This window comes from Protobothrops mucrosquamatus, unplaced genomic scaffold, assembly GCF_001527695.2.
Source record: "Protobothrops mucrosquamatus isolate PMUCROS unplaced genomic scaffold, P.Mucros_1.0 scaffold3824, whole genome shotgun sequence".
Taxonomy (NCBI): Eukaryota; Metazoa; Chordata; class Lepidosauria; order Squamata; family Viperidae; genus Protobothrops; species Protobothrops mucrosquamatus.
Genome location: NW_015389776.1, coordinates 25,110 through 42,876, shown reverse-complemented (window position 1 = coordinate 42,876; position 17,767 = coordinate 25,110). Strand labels below are relative to the sequence as shown.

Genomic DNA, 17,767 nt, shown 5'->3' with positions numbered 1-17,767 from the left:
GTTTTGCAAGCTCCTTCAGGCAGGGATCTGCCTTTCTTTTTTGTTGGCCTCGACTTACAACAATTCATTTAGTGACCAACGTCACAAGGGCACTGGAAAAAAGTGTCTTATGACTGTTTTTTCAAGCTGACAACCATCGCAACAGTCCCAGACGCTTGGCAAGTGGTTCATATTTATGATGGTCCCAGCATCCTGGGGGGATCATGTGATCCCCTTTTGCGACCTTCTGACAAGCAAAGTCAATTTGGGAAGCCAGATTCACTTAACAACCGTGTTACTAACTTAATTGCAGTGGTTCATTTCTGGCAAGAAAGGAGTAAAACAGGGCAAAATTCGCTTCACAGCACTCTCACTTAGCGACAGAGATTTTGAGTCCAATAGGGGTCATAAGCCAAGGAGTACCTTTATAACATATCTTGGATGAAACTAATCAAGGAGAGAAGCAATCTGGAACTAAGGAGAAAACATCTGCATTTGTACTCACCACCAGCACTTACTGTATTTGATTTACCAAAAGAGCAATTCCATGCAAAAGTGTTTTTCAGGGACTAGGAAAGAGGTACTCCCAGAATTCCTGAGCCAGCATGGGGGAACTAAGGCCCCTTCATGACTCATGGACTTCAACTCCCAGAATTCCTGAGCCACTATGGCTCAACTTGGAAACTCTCCTTTTCCCCTCAGCATGGCTGGCTGAGGAATTCTGGGAGTTGAAGTCCACAAGTCATAAAAGAGCCAAGGTTGCCTACCCCTGGACTGGACAGTCACTTGTCTGAAATGGAATAGGGCAGTGATGGCAAATCTTTTAGAGACCAAGTGTCCAAAAACTGGCCCCGCCCCGCTCAACCCCCTGCCCCGCCCCCACTCAGCCCCACCCTGCCTGCCTGCAGGACTAATCACCGCCTCCAGGGCCCGCTACAAATTGCCCAGGCAGCCCAGCAGCACCATGGCAGCCACGCCCTCTGCCCGCGCCCCGCAACATCAACTGTGCATTTTGGGGCGTGAGGGCAGAGTCTTGTCTACACTGCCCGGCTGCCATGTCCTTGGCTGCGCTGCTCCGCATGGGCCACGCTCGGGGGCAACTCTCCTCCAAGGGGGTTGCTGGTGAGGAGGGGGTCACAGGGGGAGGCAAGGCTGGGGCAACGGAACGTGTGCCCACAGAGAGGGCTCCGAGTGCTGCCTCTGGCACCCGTTCCATAGGTTCGCCACCACTGGAATAGGGTTTCCTGCTTGTGCAGGGGGCTGGACCAGAAGACCTCCAAGGTCCCTTCCAGCTCTGTTATTCCTGATTAGGGAATCAAACATGTTAACGTGAAAGACCCCTAACAATTCTCCCTTTTCTTCCTCCAGCTCAGTGCTGCATTGCCGTCTTCATCCTCCTCCTCTTCACACGCTTCTGGCTAATCAGCACCCTCTATGCTGCCTGGTGGGCGTTCGACTGGGACACCCCGAGCAAAGGTGGGCGGCACTCCCACTGGATGCGGAATTTGGTGATCTGGCGATACATGAAAGATTATTTCCCGATCTCGGTACGTGTCCCCCTCGACTCAGCAGTGGTTCTCAACCTTCCTAATGCTGCGACCCTTTAATACAGTTCCTCATGTTGTGGTGACCCCCAACCCCCCATCCAGCTGGCCAGGGAGGGGGGGCAGGAAGGCTGCTCCGCCGGGTCCACCCAGCCTGGTTGGAGAAGCGCCATTCCTCTCCCTCTTTCTCTCTCTCTTTCCTCTCTTTCTCTTTCCTCTCTCTCTTCTCTCTCTCTTTTCTCCCTCTTTCTCTCTTTCCTCTCTTTTTCTGTTTCTCTCTTTCCTCTTTCTCTTTCTTCTCTTTTTCTCTTTCTCTCTTTCTTCTCTTTCTCTTTCATCTCTCTCTTCTTTCTCTCTTTCTTCTCTCTCTTCTCTCTATCCCTCTTTCCTCTCTTTCCCTCTTTCCTCTTTTTCTCTTTCCTCTCCCCGTTTCTCTCTTTCCTCTCTCTCTTTCTCTTTCTCTCTCTCTCTTTCCTCTCTTTCCTCTCTTTTTCTCTCTTTCTCTTTCCTCTCTCTCTTTCTTTGTTTCTTCCCTTTCTCTTTCTCTCTTTCCTCTCTCTCTTTCTTTTCCTCTGTTTCTCTCTCTTTCCTCTTTCTCTTATGGCAGCATCGTCAGGGGTCCCCGCCACCCCCGGCCCAGCCTCCACTGCGTCCTCAGCTAAACGGGCAGGGAGGGGGAGCAGGACAAGAGGCAGCGGCTCCAGTGGCCACTACTGCATCATCGGTGGTCCCTGCCACCTCCGGCCCAGCCGCTGCCCCCGCTGGGACTCTACGCTGCCCGGCCTTGTCCTCCGTCCATCCATGGAGCCGCGGTGGGGGCTGATGCCGCGCGGCCCGCTAGCCCCTCCGCCAGCCCGACTGCTCCCCCCAAGGCACCCCTCTTGTCCCGGCGCCCGCCCGAGCTGCCTTGGGGGCAGGAGGAGGAAGAAGGGGAGGAGGAAGAGGATGGCAAGGAAGCCGCTGCCAGCGCCAGGCCCCAAGAGGCGGCTCTCCTCTCCTACCTTTGCTGAATCTCCTTCTTCCTTCCCGGCAGCCTGGACTCCGGCACGCCTTCCTGGCCAGCGGGTCCAATGGTCGGGCTGGCTGGGGATCGCAGGGGCTGGTCTCCCTTGGGCCGCAGCTTGCGAGAGAGAGAGAGAGAGAGAGAGAGAGAGAGAGAGAGAGAGAGAGAGAAGGGAAGCGAAAGTGCCTCTCTGTCTCTCTCTCTGCAAATGGCGGAGGAGGCCATGCGGAGACGGATGCGGAACGATGTCTCGGTTCCTAAGACCATCAGAAATATGTGTTTTCCGATGGCCTTAGGTGACCACTGTGAAAGGGTCGTTCGACCCCCAAAAGGGTCACGACCCACAGGTTGAGAACCGCTCTAGAGGGAAGGAGTATAATGGCATGGGAGAAAGACCTTGGGAGACGGGGACGAAGAGATGCTGCTTAGGGAACAAGCGGATAAGAGGCAGCAGAGCCTCCAGCTGCATAATGGGTGGAGAAAGAGGCTGTCAACGAGATGACGGGAGATTTATACAAGCAGTCCTTGACTTACAACCATTCATTTAGTGACCGTTTGAAGTTACAACGGGCCTGAAAAAAGTGACTGATGAGCGCTTTTCACAGAGGCTGCAGCATCCCCGAGCTGATCTGATTGAAATTCAGATGCTTGGCAACTGGCATGTACTTAGGACGGTTGCAGTGTTTCCTTTTGGAACCTTCTGACAAGCAACGTCCATGGGGAAGACAGATTCACTTAACAACCACGTTACTAACTTAACAGCTGCAGTGATTCACCTAACCACTGTGGTAAGAAAGGTCACAAAATGGGGTAAAACTCACTGAATTATTGTCCTTTAACGGATAAATGATGATTGTATTTTATGATTATGATCATGATTTATCGCTTGTTGCTTGCATGTGCAATGAGAGATGATGCAGCGGAGACAAATTCCTTGTGTGTCCCATCACACTTGGCCAATAAAAAATTCTCTTCTCTTCTCTTCTCTTCTCTTCTCTTCTCTTCTCTTCTCTTCTCTTCTCTTCTCTTCTCTTCTCTTCTCTTCTCCTATAGATAGATAGATAGATAGATAGATAGATAGATAGATAGATAGATAGATAGATAGATAGATAGATATGGATGGATAGATATATATAGAGAGAAATATAAATAGATATATAGATAGATGGAAATATAGATAGATCTAGATAGATAGATAGATAGATAGATAGATAGATAGATAGATAGATGATAGATAGATAGATAGATAGATAGATAGATAGATAGATGATAGATAGATAGATAGATAGATAGATAGATAGATAGATAGATAGATATAGATGGATGGAGAGAGAGAGAGAGATGATATATGATAGAGAAATAGAGATAGATAGAGAGATAGATACATAAACAAGTTTGTGTGTGTGTGTGTGAGAGAGAGAGAGAGAGAGAGAATGAGAGGGAATGAGAGAGAGAGAGAGAGAGAGGGAGAGGGAGAGGGAGAGGGAGAGGGAGAGGGAGAGAGAGAGATAATCCCATTTCTAAAGAATTAACTTTGTAAGGATTAAAGGAGGAACATGATGTACTCAACCAGGCCAGTTCATAGCCGTGAGCTCCATTACAGCCTCATTAATCAGAAGGAATTGTGAAAGACGCCCATTGCGAGTGGCTAGTAAACAGCTGGGATCTGCCTGTGCCTGATGCGCCTGGTGATAAATTGAATGCAGTGAGCAGAAGAAGCCTGGAAGTTCAGGAAGGGAAAAGCTCAGTGTGCTCAGATCAATGAGTGTGGCAGGGGAACAAAAATGGCAGCTGTGCTTTGAGAAACAAGGCGAAGGGTCATCTTAGCCTCATAGAATGTAAGAGTCAGAAGGGACCTCAGAGGTCATACAATCCAACCCAGTATAACCCATCCTTTCACCGTCTTTCTTACAAAAGAGAGCTGAGACAGCATAAGAGAGCCAGTTTGGTCTAGTGGTTAAGGTATCAGGTCTAGCAGGAGATCAGGAGTTCTAGTCCCGCCTTAGGCACGAAAGCCGGCTGGGTACTTTGGGCCAATCACCAGGAGACGCTGAGTTCTAGTCCTGCCTTAGGCATTGTTGAAAGAAAAATCTTCTTTCAGGGTCCAGTCCAAGCCGGGAATAAATAAAATGGAGGCTGCCTTTGAAAGAAGGTTCTTGTTTATTGAAGAGCAGAAGCACAACAGCATGTGGCTCTGGGGCAGCTGACCACATGTTGCTGGGAGCGGTGGGTTTTTATACCTTCTTGGGCTTTTGTGTTTGGACTTGTTCTTGTTCCTATGGCAGGAACTTTGACCTGAGGTTCAGTGGTGCCCTTTTGGTATCCTGATGGTGGTGGGTTAATCCTATTACGTCCTAACGGTCATGTCTTGCTTCCCTGGGGCTGTGGTTGATGGCTATTGTAATGTATTGAGTTAAATTTATGAAGCAGGTGGCTGGAATCTGTGCAGGAACGGTTAGCAGACCACGTGGCCTGCTAGCCAGACTTGCTATCTACAAGGCTGATCATTATGCATTTGAGCGGGAGAATGCTGTACTCTCATTGGCTGATGCCGCCCAGAGCTGAATGTATAAATAGGGGCGGAGCAATGCTTGTTAGTTTCTGTTTTGACTTCAATAAAGAAGTACTTGTTTCTATTGCTGCCTCGTCAATGCTGAATCAAGCAGAAAACAGAACATTGGTGACGAAGGTGGGATTGTGCTGCCGCAGTTCAAAGAGCTGAGTCACTACGGGGGTCAAGCCTAGCAAACGCTTGGTTGGAACGGCGTTCCACCCCCCCTCACTCTATCTTCCCAGTACAAAAACGCTGGAGGAGAGTGCTTTCTCGTTTTCGCCCTGGAAGTTCCACGGAAGCCTGCGCAGCACGAGGCATTGAAAAGGCCGCGAAAGACTCACCATGGCGAAGATCGGAAAACTCTCTGAATTCGACGTCGCTCATCCAGAGAGGTGGAGTTCCTACATCGCGAGAGTTGAAAATTACCTGAGGGTAAACCAACTTCGAGACGACGGATTGAAGGCCGCGATGCTCTTGTGTGTTTGCGGTCAAGCCACTTTCGATATCGCAGAGATCTTGGTTGCACCAGCACCGCTCGAGTCCATCGCGTATGCAGAACTCAAGAAGATGCTCAAAGAACATTTTAAGCACAAGCTTTTGGTCATTGCTTGGCGGCACGCTTTTGAACAGCGAGACCAGCATCCCGGCGAGTCCACCGACGACTTCATAGCCACCCTTCGCCAAGCTGCACGGCCATGCGAATTCAAAGATCTTGAAGAAAGGTTGTGGGATCGCTTAGTTTGTGGTCTGAGGAGCCGAGAACTGCAACAGAAGATCTTTGCTAAAGAGACTATTTCTTTTCAAGATGCGTTGAGAGAGATAATGGCCGAAGAAGCAGCCGGCAGAGCTGTTAAGGTCTTGCGGCTCTCCAAGAACCCTCCTTGCATGGAGGCCGTCCACCACGAGGACATCGAGAGGGCTGAAGACTCCTAATCAGACCACAAAGTCGATCAGTTGCAGCAACCCCCGGAAAGAAGACCTCAACGGTAACCCGACAAGGCAGTTTCCTTCCCTCGGTGCATCGGGTGCAGAGGCCAATACAAACGGGCTGACTGTCGGTTCCACAAAGCCACTTGCTGGGCATGTGGCAAACAAGGCCACATTGCCGCTGTTTGTTTGGGTCGCAGGAAAAAATATTCATCAGAAGAGTTGCCTCGGAAAGGTACTGGGGTCCCCAATTAAAACAGGGTGCGTTTTTGCAAGAGTAGAAGGAGCATGTGTAGGACAGCCGCCCATCGCATACTCAAGGAGAAGTTACACCTCAAAGTCAAGTAGCAAGGGGTTCCTTCTGACATGGAGTTGGACACGGGTTCAGCTCTATCGATAATCTCCCAAAGGACACTTCAGCAGATTTGCAGTCGAAGCAGCAAACGAGTTAAGCTCAGACTGTCGAACCTCTTCTTAACTGACTTCCAAAATTCCCGGGTAAACGTAAAGGGGGAGGCCACACTCGGGGTGCAGTTCAGGGTCCTTTGGACGTCATAGTTGTTGAGGGAAACTGCACTAGCCTAATTGGGCTCGATTGGTTTGATGCTTTGGGAATTCGAGTGACTGGGTTAAACAGCTTGCAAACGTCGAGTCTCTCGGCGGTGTGTAAAGAGTTTGCTGATGTTTTCAGCTCAGAGTTAGGGGCATACAAAGGGCCCCCAATTTCCCTCCGGCTTGACCCTAAGATAGCACCGATAAGGATTAAGCCTCATCGGGTGCCTTTTGCCCTGAAGAAGAGAATCAATGCAGAGCTGGACAAACTGTTGCAGCAAGGTGTTCTATCCCAGCCTATAGCCATCCTTGTTAAAGGCACAAGGACCAAACCCCTGCTGAGAAAACAGGCTGGAGACTTAAAACAAAACAAACCCCTTTTAATATGGGTGACAAACCTGCCAAATAGTCCAGAAACAAAAGCAGCAAAACACAATCCAAATGGAGGAAATTGTCCACAGGAAACACGATGCAAACAGAAAGTAGTCACCGGCAAGATGAAAAGAACATGATCCCATGAAGTATTTTGCAACGGTTGCCTTCAGCAACCAGCACCACCCACACCTCCCCTTTTTATACCGCAGTCCCAAGGCGTTGCCTCTCAGTGCCTTCTCCTTTTTCCCTGGAGTTGTCGTATTGACTCCTGCTGATCTGCTCTCGCTAATTGCCGGCGTGTACGAGCATCAATCAGCATGTCCATCAGGTGTGAGTCCTCTGAGTCTGACTCATTCTCTTTCCCGAGCTTCATCAGGAACACGACTGGAGGGCCCAGGCTCTTCATCAAACCGTGAGTCTTGTAATTCATCAGAGTCTCCCTCTGACCCTGATGGCCCTTCAAATGCCTCCTCCACCTCCTCCTCAGATTCCCCAGACTCAGCTGTTGGGAACACAGGCTGGCACGGAATCACGACACAAGGCATTTTGGAGCCAGTGGACTGTAGTCCATGGGAAACTCCCATTGTCACGCCACTTAAGGTCAATGGAGAAGTCTGCATTTGTGCTGACTATAAATGCACGCTAAACAAAGCTCTCCAGCAGCACTCCTATCTGGTGCCTGTAGTGAGCCATATTTTGGCATCTCTACAGGGAAGTCGCATTTTCGCCAAATTAGATTTGGCCCAGGCCTATCAGCAGCTGCTGGTGGATGACGCTACGGCTGAGGCCCAAACCATTGTAACCCACCGGGGAGCTTTCAAGGTGCGAAGGTTACAATTTGGGGTTAATGTAGCCCCTGGCATTTTTCAGAGTGTGATGGAGCACACGCTCCGCAACATTCTGGGTGCATGCCCATAATTCGATAATGTCCTCATAGCTGGGGAATCAGTCAAAAACCTCGCTGACAGGCTCCGGGCCGTCTTGCAGTGTTTCCGCAAAGTGGGGCTGAAGCTCAAACAGGAGAAATGCAAAATTGGAGTAACTTCCACAGAATTCCTGGGGTTTCGTATAGATGCTGAAGGCATTCATCCTGCTGAATCCAAGATCAAAGCAATTCAGCAGGCACCCAGTCCCAAGTCGAAGCTTCAGGCCTTCCTGGGACTCCTTAATTTTTATCATGCCTTCCTTCCCCACAAGGCTGCAGTGGCAGAGCCATTACACCGGCTCTTGGACAAACAGGCCCCATGGAAGTAGACGAGTGTCCACGAGAGGGGTTTTGCTGCAGTTAAAACGTTGTTGTCCTCAAATCCGGTGTTAGCTCATTTCAATGAGTAGTTGCCAGTCAGCATCGCATGCGATGCATCCCCATACGGGATCGGAGCTGTGTTAAGTCATATCAGTGCTGATGGGACACCCTATAGCCTATAACTCCAGGACTCTTTCTGCTGCAGAACGCAATTATGCACAAATAGATAGGGAGGCATTGGCCATTGTGGCTGGCATAAAAAAGTTTCATGACTTTTTGTATGGCCGCCACTTCACAGTCTTCACAGACCACAAGCCGCTTCTGGGGTTGTTTACTACGAACAAGCAGACACCCCAAATTATCTCTCCTAGAATGTTGAGGTGGTCAACATTCTTATCTGCTTATGACTATTGCCTGGTTCACAAACTGGGTAAAGAAATGGGCCATGCTGGCGGCCTTAGTAGGTTGCCTCTATAGCTATTAGAAACAGATCCTGCTCCAGCTAACCACATCCTGGCTATCCAGGATTTGCCAGAGTCTCCCCTTAATGCAGGGGATGTTGCTGCAGAAACAGTTTCTGATAGCACGTTGAGCCGCGTGTTGAATTGTGTGCTCACAGGATGGCCGGAAACGTGTCCTGGCCCTAACTTCTAGACGTTCTGGAAAAGGAAGCATGAGTTATCCACCTTTAAGGGTTGTATTTTGTGGGGCAGCAGGGTAGTCATCCTGACTTCACTGAGGACTAGAGTCCTTGATTCTCTGCATGAGGGACATCCGGGCATAGTCCGGATGAAGGCGCTCGTGTGTAGCTACCTCTGGTGACCTCGGCTCGATAAAGACATTGAGGCCCAGGTCCACAGGTGCCTCATTTGCCAGCAGTCAAGGCCAGAAATGCCACATGCTCCTGTGCATAGATGGGAGACCACACAAGCCCCTTGGTTGAGGATCCATATTGATTTTGCTGACCCCTTTCAGGGGCAACTCTTCCTCATTGTTGTGGACAGTCACTCCAAGTTGCTAGAGGTCGTTCCAGTGTCCACTATGACGACTGCCAGGACCATCCAGGTTCTGCACAGCATCTTTGCAACGCATGGGCTCCCCGATGTCATAGTCTCCGACAATGGGGCTCAATTTAACTTCTGCAGAGTTTCAGTCCTTTTTTAAGGGCAAATATGATTAGGCATGCCACTTCAGCTCCCTTCCACCCGGCCTCTAACGGTCAAGCGGAATGCATGGTCAGAACCACCAAGGAATCCTTGAAGAGAATCACCCATGGCACCACAGGCTGGCAGATTTCCTACTCTGCCAACGCACAGCGCCCTGCACTTCTACCGGCAAAAGCCCAGCTGAATTAAGATGGGGGCGCCGTCTGATCACAAAGCTGGATTGCCTACATCCAGACAGGGTCGCTTCACAAGTGCCGCAGCCTAAGACACCGAGGCACTTGCAAGTGGGTGGTCCGGTTTGGGCTCGGAACTACGGGCAAGGAGCACTGTGGGTGGTAGCTGTGGTTTGCAAGGTGTCAGGGCTGCTCTCATACAGAGTAGCCCTGGAAGACGGTCGTGTGCTCCGCAGGCACATTGACCAGCTGCGTTGGAGGTTACCACGCCACTCTTCCGCTCCTGACTCTGCTCTCGGGGGGGAGGAGGAACACGATTGCGATTGTGCATCTGAGTCTCTCAGTGAAAGCGGGACATTGCGATCGCCGAACAGGGATTTTGCCGCCGAGACTGCTCCTAACTCAGGCATTGCGCCCACGGGACATTGTTCTCCATCGGCTTTTCACGCCGATCTGGTGGATTCTACTTCACCACCGCAGAACTCTGGCTCAGGCTTACTGGAATAGGCCAGCCACGGGGCAATGGACAAAGGCTCGGGTCTACCGGAACAGGCCAGCCTGCTATTGTGCTTTTTGAATGTGTGTGATCTTTGAACAACAAACAATGCTTTGTAATGTCAAAGAACCAGAGGGGAGGGGTGTAATGTAGTGAGTTAAATTTATGAAGCAGGTGGCTGGAATCTGGGCAGGAACGGTTAGCAGACCACATGGCCTGCTAGCTAGACTTGCTGTCTACAAGGCTGATTATTATGCATTTGAGTGGGAGAATGCTGTACTCTCATTGGCTGACACCGCCCAGAGCTGAATGTATAAATAGGGGCGAAGTAAGGCTTGTCAGTTTTTTTTCTTCAATAAAGAAGTACTTGTTTCTATTGCTGCCTCTTCAATGCTGAACCAAGCAGAAAACAAAACAGCTATGTCCTGTATTGGATTTTTGGATGAGGGGTTGCTGGTTCTAGGGGTCTTTTTTTAATCCCATCAGCTCCAAGCTTCCTGGCTCCGGTCTTTCTGAAAGGATTATCAAATCTGCATTTCTACAGAGATGGTTTCTGCTTGGGGCAGAGAGACTTGGGGGGGGAGAGTTGTTTCTGCCTAAGATTTTCTCCATTATTCCTTTGGGGAAATATAATATTCTGCCTTTTTAATATTCCCCAAAATATTTCTTTCTCTGGGTGACTTTGGGCCTCTCTGCCTCTCTCTGTCTCTCTCTCTCCCTCCCTCCCTCCATCCCTCCCTCTCCCTCCCTCCCTCCCTCCCTCCCTTCCTTCCTCCTTCCCTCCCTCCCTCTTTCTCGCTTTCTCTCCCTCCCTCTCTACTTCTCTCTCTCCCTTCCTCCCTTACTCCTTCCCTTCCTTCCTCCTTCCCTCCATCCCTCTCCCTCTCTCTCCCTCCCTCCCTCCCTCTCTCTTCTTTCCTCTCTCTCTCCCTCTCTCTCCCTCCCTCCCTCCCTCCCTCTCTCTCTCTCTCTCTCTCTCTCTCTCTCTCAGGGTGCTGTTGTGGGGAAAATAGAAAGTGAAAGTGGGGTTGGATATGTTCACCACCTTGGACTTGGATTGGATTGGATTGAGCTGAATCCTTTATTTGGCCAAGTGTGATTAGACACACAAGGAAATTGTCCCCGGTGCAGAAGCACTCAGTGTACATGCAAAGCAACAGAATCCTTATCATCATCATAACACCAGTAAAAGGGGGGGGAGTAATTAATCCTGGATATAAATAAAATAAATAAATAAGAAATGGACAAGTATCCTAAATGCCTTTGGTCTTCCAGCTGGTGAAGACGGCAGATTTGGATCCATCTAAGAACTACATCTTCGGCTTTCATCCTCACGGCGTCGTGCTGATTGGCGGCACCATTAATTTCAGCACCGAAGCCACCGGCTTTTCCAAACACTTCCCAGGCCTGAAGCCTCACCCGATGATGTTGAATGTGTTGTTCCGATTCCCCTTTTTCCGGGATTACGTGATGAGTTTAGGTAAGCCGACTTGGAAGGGATTTCTGATTCATTGGGAAACTTTTGGAAGAGCAAAATCAATCAATCAATCAGAATAGAGCTGGAAGGGACCTTGGAGGTCTTCTAGTCCAGCCCCCTGCTCAAGCAGGAGACCCTATATCAGGGGTAGGCAACCTTGGGTCTTTTATGACTCGTGGACTTCAACTCCCAGAATTCCTGAGCCAGCCATGTTGGCTCAGGAATTCTGGGATTTGAAGTCCACAAGTCATGAAGAGGTCAAGGTTTCCCCCATGCTGGCTCAGGAATTCTGGGAGTTGAAGTCCACAAGTCATAAAAGAGCCAAGGTTGCCTACCCCTCCCCTATACCATTTCAGACAAATGGCTGTCCAGTCCATTCTTAAAAACCTCCAGTGATGAAGCACCCATAATTTCTGGAGGCAAGTCGTTCCACTGGTTGATTGTTCTCACTGTCAGGAAGTTTCTCCTTAATTCCAGGTTGCTTCTCTCCTTGATTAGTTTCCATCCATTGTTTTTTGTCTTCTTCTGGTGCTTTGGAAAATAAATTGACCCCCTCCTCCTTGTAGCAGCCCCTCAAATACTAGAATGCTGCTATCATGTCCCCCGCAGGCCTTCTTTTCTCTAAACTAGCCATACCCAAGTCCTGAATCCATTCTTCATATGTTTCTGTCTCCAGGCCTTTAATCGTCTCAGTTGCTCTTCTCTGCACTTTTTCCCAAAGTCTCAACATCTTTTTTGTAATGTGGTGTCCAAAACTGGATGCAGTATTCCCGCCGGGGCCTTACTAAGGCTTTATAAAGCGGTGCTAATAGTTCACCTGATTTTGATTCTATGCCTCCGTTTGCAAAACCCAGGATTGTATTAGCTTTTTCGGCTGCCGTCGCGCACAGTCAGCTCGTGTTTAAGTGATCGTCCACTAGGACTGCAAGGACTCCAAGCGTCTTGAAAGCTTCTTCCCATTTAGGGCATGGTGAAGATCCTTTGGGAATTTTGCCAGATTTTGCTCTGGCGGAAAGGTGGGGAAAAGTCTCCTAGGAGAAAACCTGTGGATTGGTTTTCATGCCATTTACAGGTTGTCCTCGACTTTTTATGATTCATTTAGTGACTGTTCAAAGATACAACGGCACTGAAAAAAGGGACTTAGGACCGTTTTTTACACTTACGACCCTCGCAGCATCCCCATGGGTCACATGATCAAAATTCGGACGCATGGCAACTGACTCCTATTTATGACGGTTGCAGTGTTCCAGGGTCATGTGATCCCCTTTTGCGACCTTCCAAGCCAAGCCAAGTCAAAGGGGGAAGCCAAATTGGAGCATTTCAGAACTGCAGTGATTCGCTTAACAAATGTGGCAAAAAGGTCATCAAATCACTTAACAACTGCCTGGCTTAGCAATGGACATTTTGGGGCTCAGTTGAGGTCGTGAGTTGAGGACTCTCTGTATTTTTGACCTGGATGGACAAGAAGGAGGAAAGTGAGTGGCTTACCTCCAGAAGTTGCGGGCGCTCCAACACTAGAGGTTTTCAAGAAGAGACTGGACAGCCATTTGTCTGAAATAGTAGGGTGCCTTGCTTGAGCAGGGGGCTGGACTAGAAGATGACCTCCAAGGTCCTTTCCAGCTCTGTTACTCCCTGTTAAGGCTATTTAATGGGTATCTGTGTGTGTGTGTGTGTTGTACAGGGCTTTAATGTTCTTCTTTTTCCTGCTTTGCTTCACCCAGGCTTAATTCCCTCGGACAAGGAATCTATTTCCTATGTCTTGAGGAAGAAGGAAGGTGGGAATATCATAGTCATAGTTGTGGGAGGGGCCAAGGAAGCCCTAGACGCCCGTCCCGGAGCTTACACCCTCGTGTTAGAGAACCGCAAGGGCTTTGTTCGGCTGGCCATAGAAAACGGGTAAGTAGGAACAGCTTTTTTTGGGGGGGTGTCCTGATCGTCTTGTACAATGTACATCACACGCAGTGGTGGGATTCAACCGGTTCGCACTACTTCGGCAGAACCGGTAGCTAATTTTTTGTTGCCTAGGCCCAGAATGGACTTCCAGAAGCGGCATTCACACAGAGAACCGGTTGTTCACCTATTTGAATCCCACCACTGATCACATGAAATATTACCGTGTTTTCCTTCAACGTGCAAAGCTTGAGAAAGAGTGCTCGAATCTGTTATTTGCAGCCACCCAGCCTTCCTCAGTTATCTCAATCTGTTTGATTCCATCTCTCCTTCTGGTTCCTCTCGGTTCCTAGCACGCCGCTCGTCCCCGTGTTCTCTTTCGGAGAGAATGAGCTGTACGATCAGGTCGAAAACCCCAAAGGATCCTGGGTGAGGTGGACACAAGAGCGTTTGCAGAAGATCATGGGATTCTCCCTGCCTCTCTTCTACGCCAGAGGGATCTTCCAGTACACCTTTGGGTTTATTCCATACCGGAAGCCAATCTTCACCGTGGGTAAGTCCGTGTTTCTTCTGTGGCGTCCAGAAATGAGAGGCAGGGAAAACAAGGAAGGCGAGTTGACAAAGAAAGAAAGCTAGAATAAGGCTGAAGAAAATGTGGTTTTTGACTTATTAGTGAGAATTAAAATAGAACATACTCAAATAGACAAGATGTGTACTTTGAATACTAGATTTTGTCATGAGCTGAGATAAAGAAAACTTTGGTCATTTAAAACGTGGAAGCATAAATATTAAAAGTTAAATTTGAATATTGGTTTGCTTATAAAGGTTGAATGTAAAAGTAATTAAGGTATATGTAAGCTAAAACTCTGTTGATAAATGTAATAAATATGTTTTTACTTAGCTGCTATAATAAAAATTACTAGCTTAAATATGAGATAGTAGACACCAAGAGAAAAAGAGAGGACGTATTTAATGTTGACATGAGAGAAATTTTGGTTACTAAATTTAAGACATTTGGAAATTAATAGAAAATAAGAATGTTATACTGTATTATTAATTATTTGATGTAAGATGTAAGTTATTTTTATTTACTTGATATAATAAGAATTGTATTAGTTTAAACACGAGATAGTAAACACAAAGGGGAAAGAGAGGAAATATTTAATGTAATAGTTTGAGACTTGTACTAAAGTTATTTGTGTGTTATTGAATTATCGATTAACTCAGCTGCCACATTGCTTTTTAAATATTTAAATGCAAAACTAGAAAATCAATAAAACTTAAAAAAAAACCAAGGAAGGATCTGCTGGACGCATTCTTCCTTCTTTGAGGATTGTTCGAGGTTTCCTCTTATTAGCCTTCCCAAGTAGGCAAGAGAGGAAACACAACCGGATATGCTAAGACACGGGTCGGCAACCCGCGGCTCCGGAACCGCATGCGGCTCTTTGAGCCATCCCCTGCAGCTCCGGAGCCTCCTCCGCCATTTGCAGAGAGAGACAAGGAGAGAGAGAGAGGCACTTGCACTCCCCCTCTCTCTCTCTGTCATGCGGATTTGCCCCCTCGCAGGGCTCCTGATTGGCCCTGCGCCCGGGTGCCTTGCCCCCTGGGAGAAGGGCGGCCAGGAAGTCCCTTTCCTGGGCTGGCCCCGTCTGAGGCGCAGGTGGCTGGGGAGCCGTGTGGGGAAGCCCCAAGATCCCTGCTGGGAGCAGCCCGCCCGAGCCTCCGCTGAGCGGGCCAGCCCTCCCGCAAACTGCGACCCACCCGAGGGAGAGCAGCCCCTCCGATGCCTAGACGGCGTGACCGTTGGCCAAGCAGCAGCAGAGCCGGAGACAGAGGGTCAGTGGCAAGGGGGGGAGGGAGGGGGCTCTGAGTCCGTAGAGCACTGCCGCCAAGCGGCTGTGGGGTAGGTGGCGCCCCCCAGCTTACTTGTACCAGGCGGCAGTCTCGGCTGGGGCATCGCTTCCTGGGCCATCCCTGCGCTGCTCCCTGGGCAGCCGAGTCAGCCACATGTCTCCCTGGGCCGGGCGGCAGTCCTGTCTGGGGCGGCGGCCAGCGGGGGCATCATTCCCTGGGAAGCCGAGCCGGCCACGTGTCTCCCCGGGCCGGGTGGCAGTCCCGGCTGGGGCAGCAGCCAGCGGGGGCATCGCTCCCTGGAAAGCCGAGCAGGCCATGTGTCTTCCCGGGCCGGGCTGGGCGGCAGTCTTGGCTGGGCTGGCGGCTGGCGGGGGCATCACTCCCTGAGAAGCCGAGCCGGCCACGCGTCTCCCCGGGCCGGGCCAGGCGGCAGTCATGGCTGGGTTGGTGGCCGGCGGGGGCATTACTCCCTGGGAAGCCGAGCCGGCCACGCGTCTCCCCGGGCCAGGCGGCAGTCCCAGCTGGAGTGGCAGCCGGCAGGGGCATCGCTCCTGGGAAGCCGAGACGACCACGTGTCTCCCTGGGCCGGGCCGGGGGGGGCAGTCCCAGCTGGGGCAGCAAACAGGCAGCTGCGTCCCTTTGCTTTCCTCCGGAGGCAGAACTCCATCCTCCTGCAGTGGGGGTAGGGAGGGGGCTCTGTGTCCGTGAAGCACTGCCACGAAGTGGCTGTGGGGCAGGTGGGACGCCCCCCCAGCTTACTTGTACCAGGCAGCAGCCGGCGGGGGCATAGCTCCCTGGAAAGCTGAGCAGGCCAAACGTCTCCCCAGGCCGGGCTGGGCGGCAGTCCCGGCTGGGCTGGTGGCCGGCGGGGGCATCACTCCCTGGGAAGCCGAGCCAGCCACGCGTCTCCCTAGGCCAGGCCGGGTGGCAGCCCCGTCTGGGGCAGCGAATGGGCAGCCGCGTCCCTTCACCTTCTTCCGTAGGCAGAACTACAGCCTCCCGCAGCAGGCTGAGATAGGGGAGCTCGAGCGGCCATCTACTGCCGCCTCAGAAGATTTGCCGCAGCAGCTCCTTCTCCCCGTCGGCCTCCTCCTCCGCTCCCTCGGAACCTTCGCGCCAAAAGGCGGAAAGAAGAAAGTCCCAGAGAGGGAGAGCGCGGGGCGGGGAGAGGGAGAAGAGGGATAGAAAGGAAAGAAAACGAAGGAAGCTCTGTAGCCACCCAAGAAAAAGCAAATTTAAACACAGTAGCTGCCAGGGAAGGAGGAGGGAGGGGAGGCTTGGCAACTCACTGGAAGGGACCGATTCGGGGTTCGAGAAAGACGCAAATCTTTCTGGATCAAGGCGGGGAGGGGCTTTGGGGGTTCCGGCCTCGGAGGGAAGAAAATGAAGCAGATCCAGCCTCTTCAATCACGTGCCCTGTTCCGCGCGCGCACACACACACACACATTTTGCGGCTCCCAGTTTTTTCTTTTGTGAGGGAAACGGGTCCAAGTGGCTCTTTCAGTGTTTCATGTTGCCGACCCCTGTGCTAAGACTACGTTACAGAAAGTCTTCGACTTACGACAATTGGGCCCGGCATTTCTGTGGCTGGGACATTTGTTCAGTGAGCGTTGCCCCATTTTACAACATTTCTTACCACACTCTTTAAGTGGATCCCTGCAATTGTTAAGTTAAATCACACGGTTGTTAAGTGGATCTGGCCTCCCCCTTGACTTTGCGTGTCAGAAGGTCGCAAAAGGGGATCACGTGTCACCCCGGGATGCTGCAACTGCCGAACGTACATGCCAGTTTGCAAGCCTCTGAAGTTTAACCACGTGACCATGGGGAGGCTACAACAGTCGTAAGTGTGAAAATTGGTCTAAGTCTCTTTTTTCAGTGCCGTTGTAACTTTGAACGGTCGCTAAACGAACTGTTGTAAATCAAGGACTATCTGCAGTGCACTTTAAACAATGTCTGTAAATTGCCTATAATCGCCTTTGGTGAAATGGGTGGCACACAAGTTTAAATAAAATAAAATAATAAAATGAAGTAATAAAATAAAATAAAATAAGTCAAGTCAAATAAAATAAAGAATAGAGTAGAATAGAATAGAATAATAAGATAAAATCAAGTCAAATAAAGGAATAGAATAGAATAGAATAATAATAGAATAGAATAGAATAGAATAGAATAGAATAGAATAAATTAAATTAAATTAAATTAAATTAAATTAAATTAAATTAAATTAAATTAAATTATTAAATTAAATTAAATTAAATTAAATTAAATTAAATTAAATTAAATTAAATTAAATTAAATTAAATTAAATTAAATTAAATTAAATTAAATTAAATTAAATTAAATTAAATTATTATTTCTCCTATTTGATCCCTCCAGTGGGAAATCCCATTCAGCTGGTGAAGAAGCACAATCCCAGCCAAGACGAAGTTGATGAGCTCCATAAGAGATACCAGGAGGCACTCTGCAAGCTGTTTGAGGAGCATAAATTGAAGTACAACGTGCCAGAAGACACACATCTCTCTTTCGTATGA

The 17,767-nt window shown here is 49.6% G+C and overlaps 1 protein-coding gene across 1 annotated transcript in view; it reads left to right on the top strand.

Moving 5' to 3' along the window:
• The window catches only part of LOC107298262 (2-acylglycerol O-acyltransferase 2-A-like), a 21,505-nt gene extending 3,738 nt beyond the window's left edge, over positions 1–17,767 (top strand). Inside the window, exons 2-6 of the mRNA XM_015827634.1 lie at positions 1,348–1,526; positions 11,291–11,495; positions 13,214–13,388; positions 13,736–13,935; positions 17,613–17,767. Of these exons, the coding sequence (XP_015683120.1) occupies positions 1,348–1,526; positions 11,291–11,495; positions 13,214–13,388; positions 13,736–13,935; positions 17,613–17,767 (914 nt within the window). The remainder of the gene's footprint in view (positions 1–1,347; positions 1,527–11,290; positions 11,496–13,213; positions 13,389–13,735; positions 13,936–17,612) is intronic.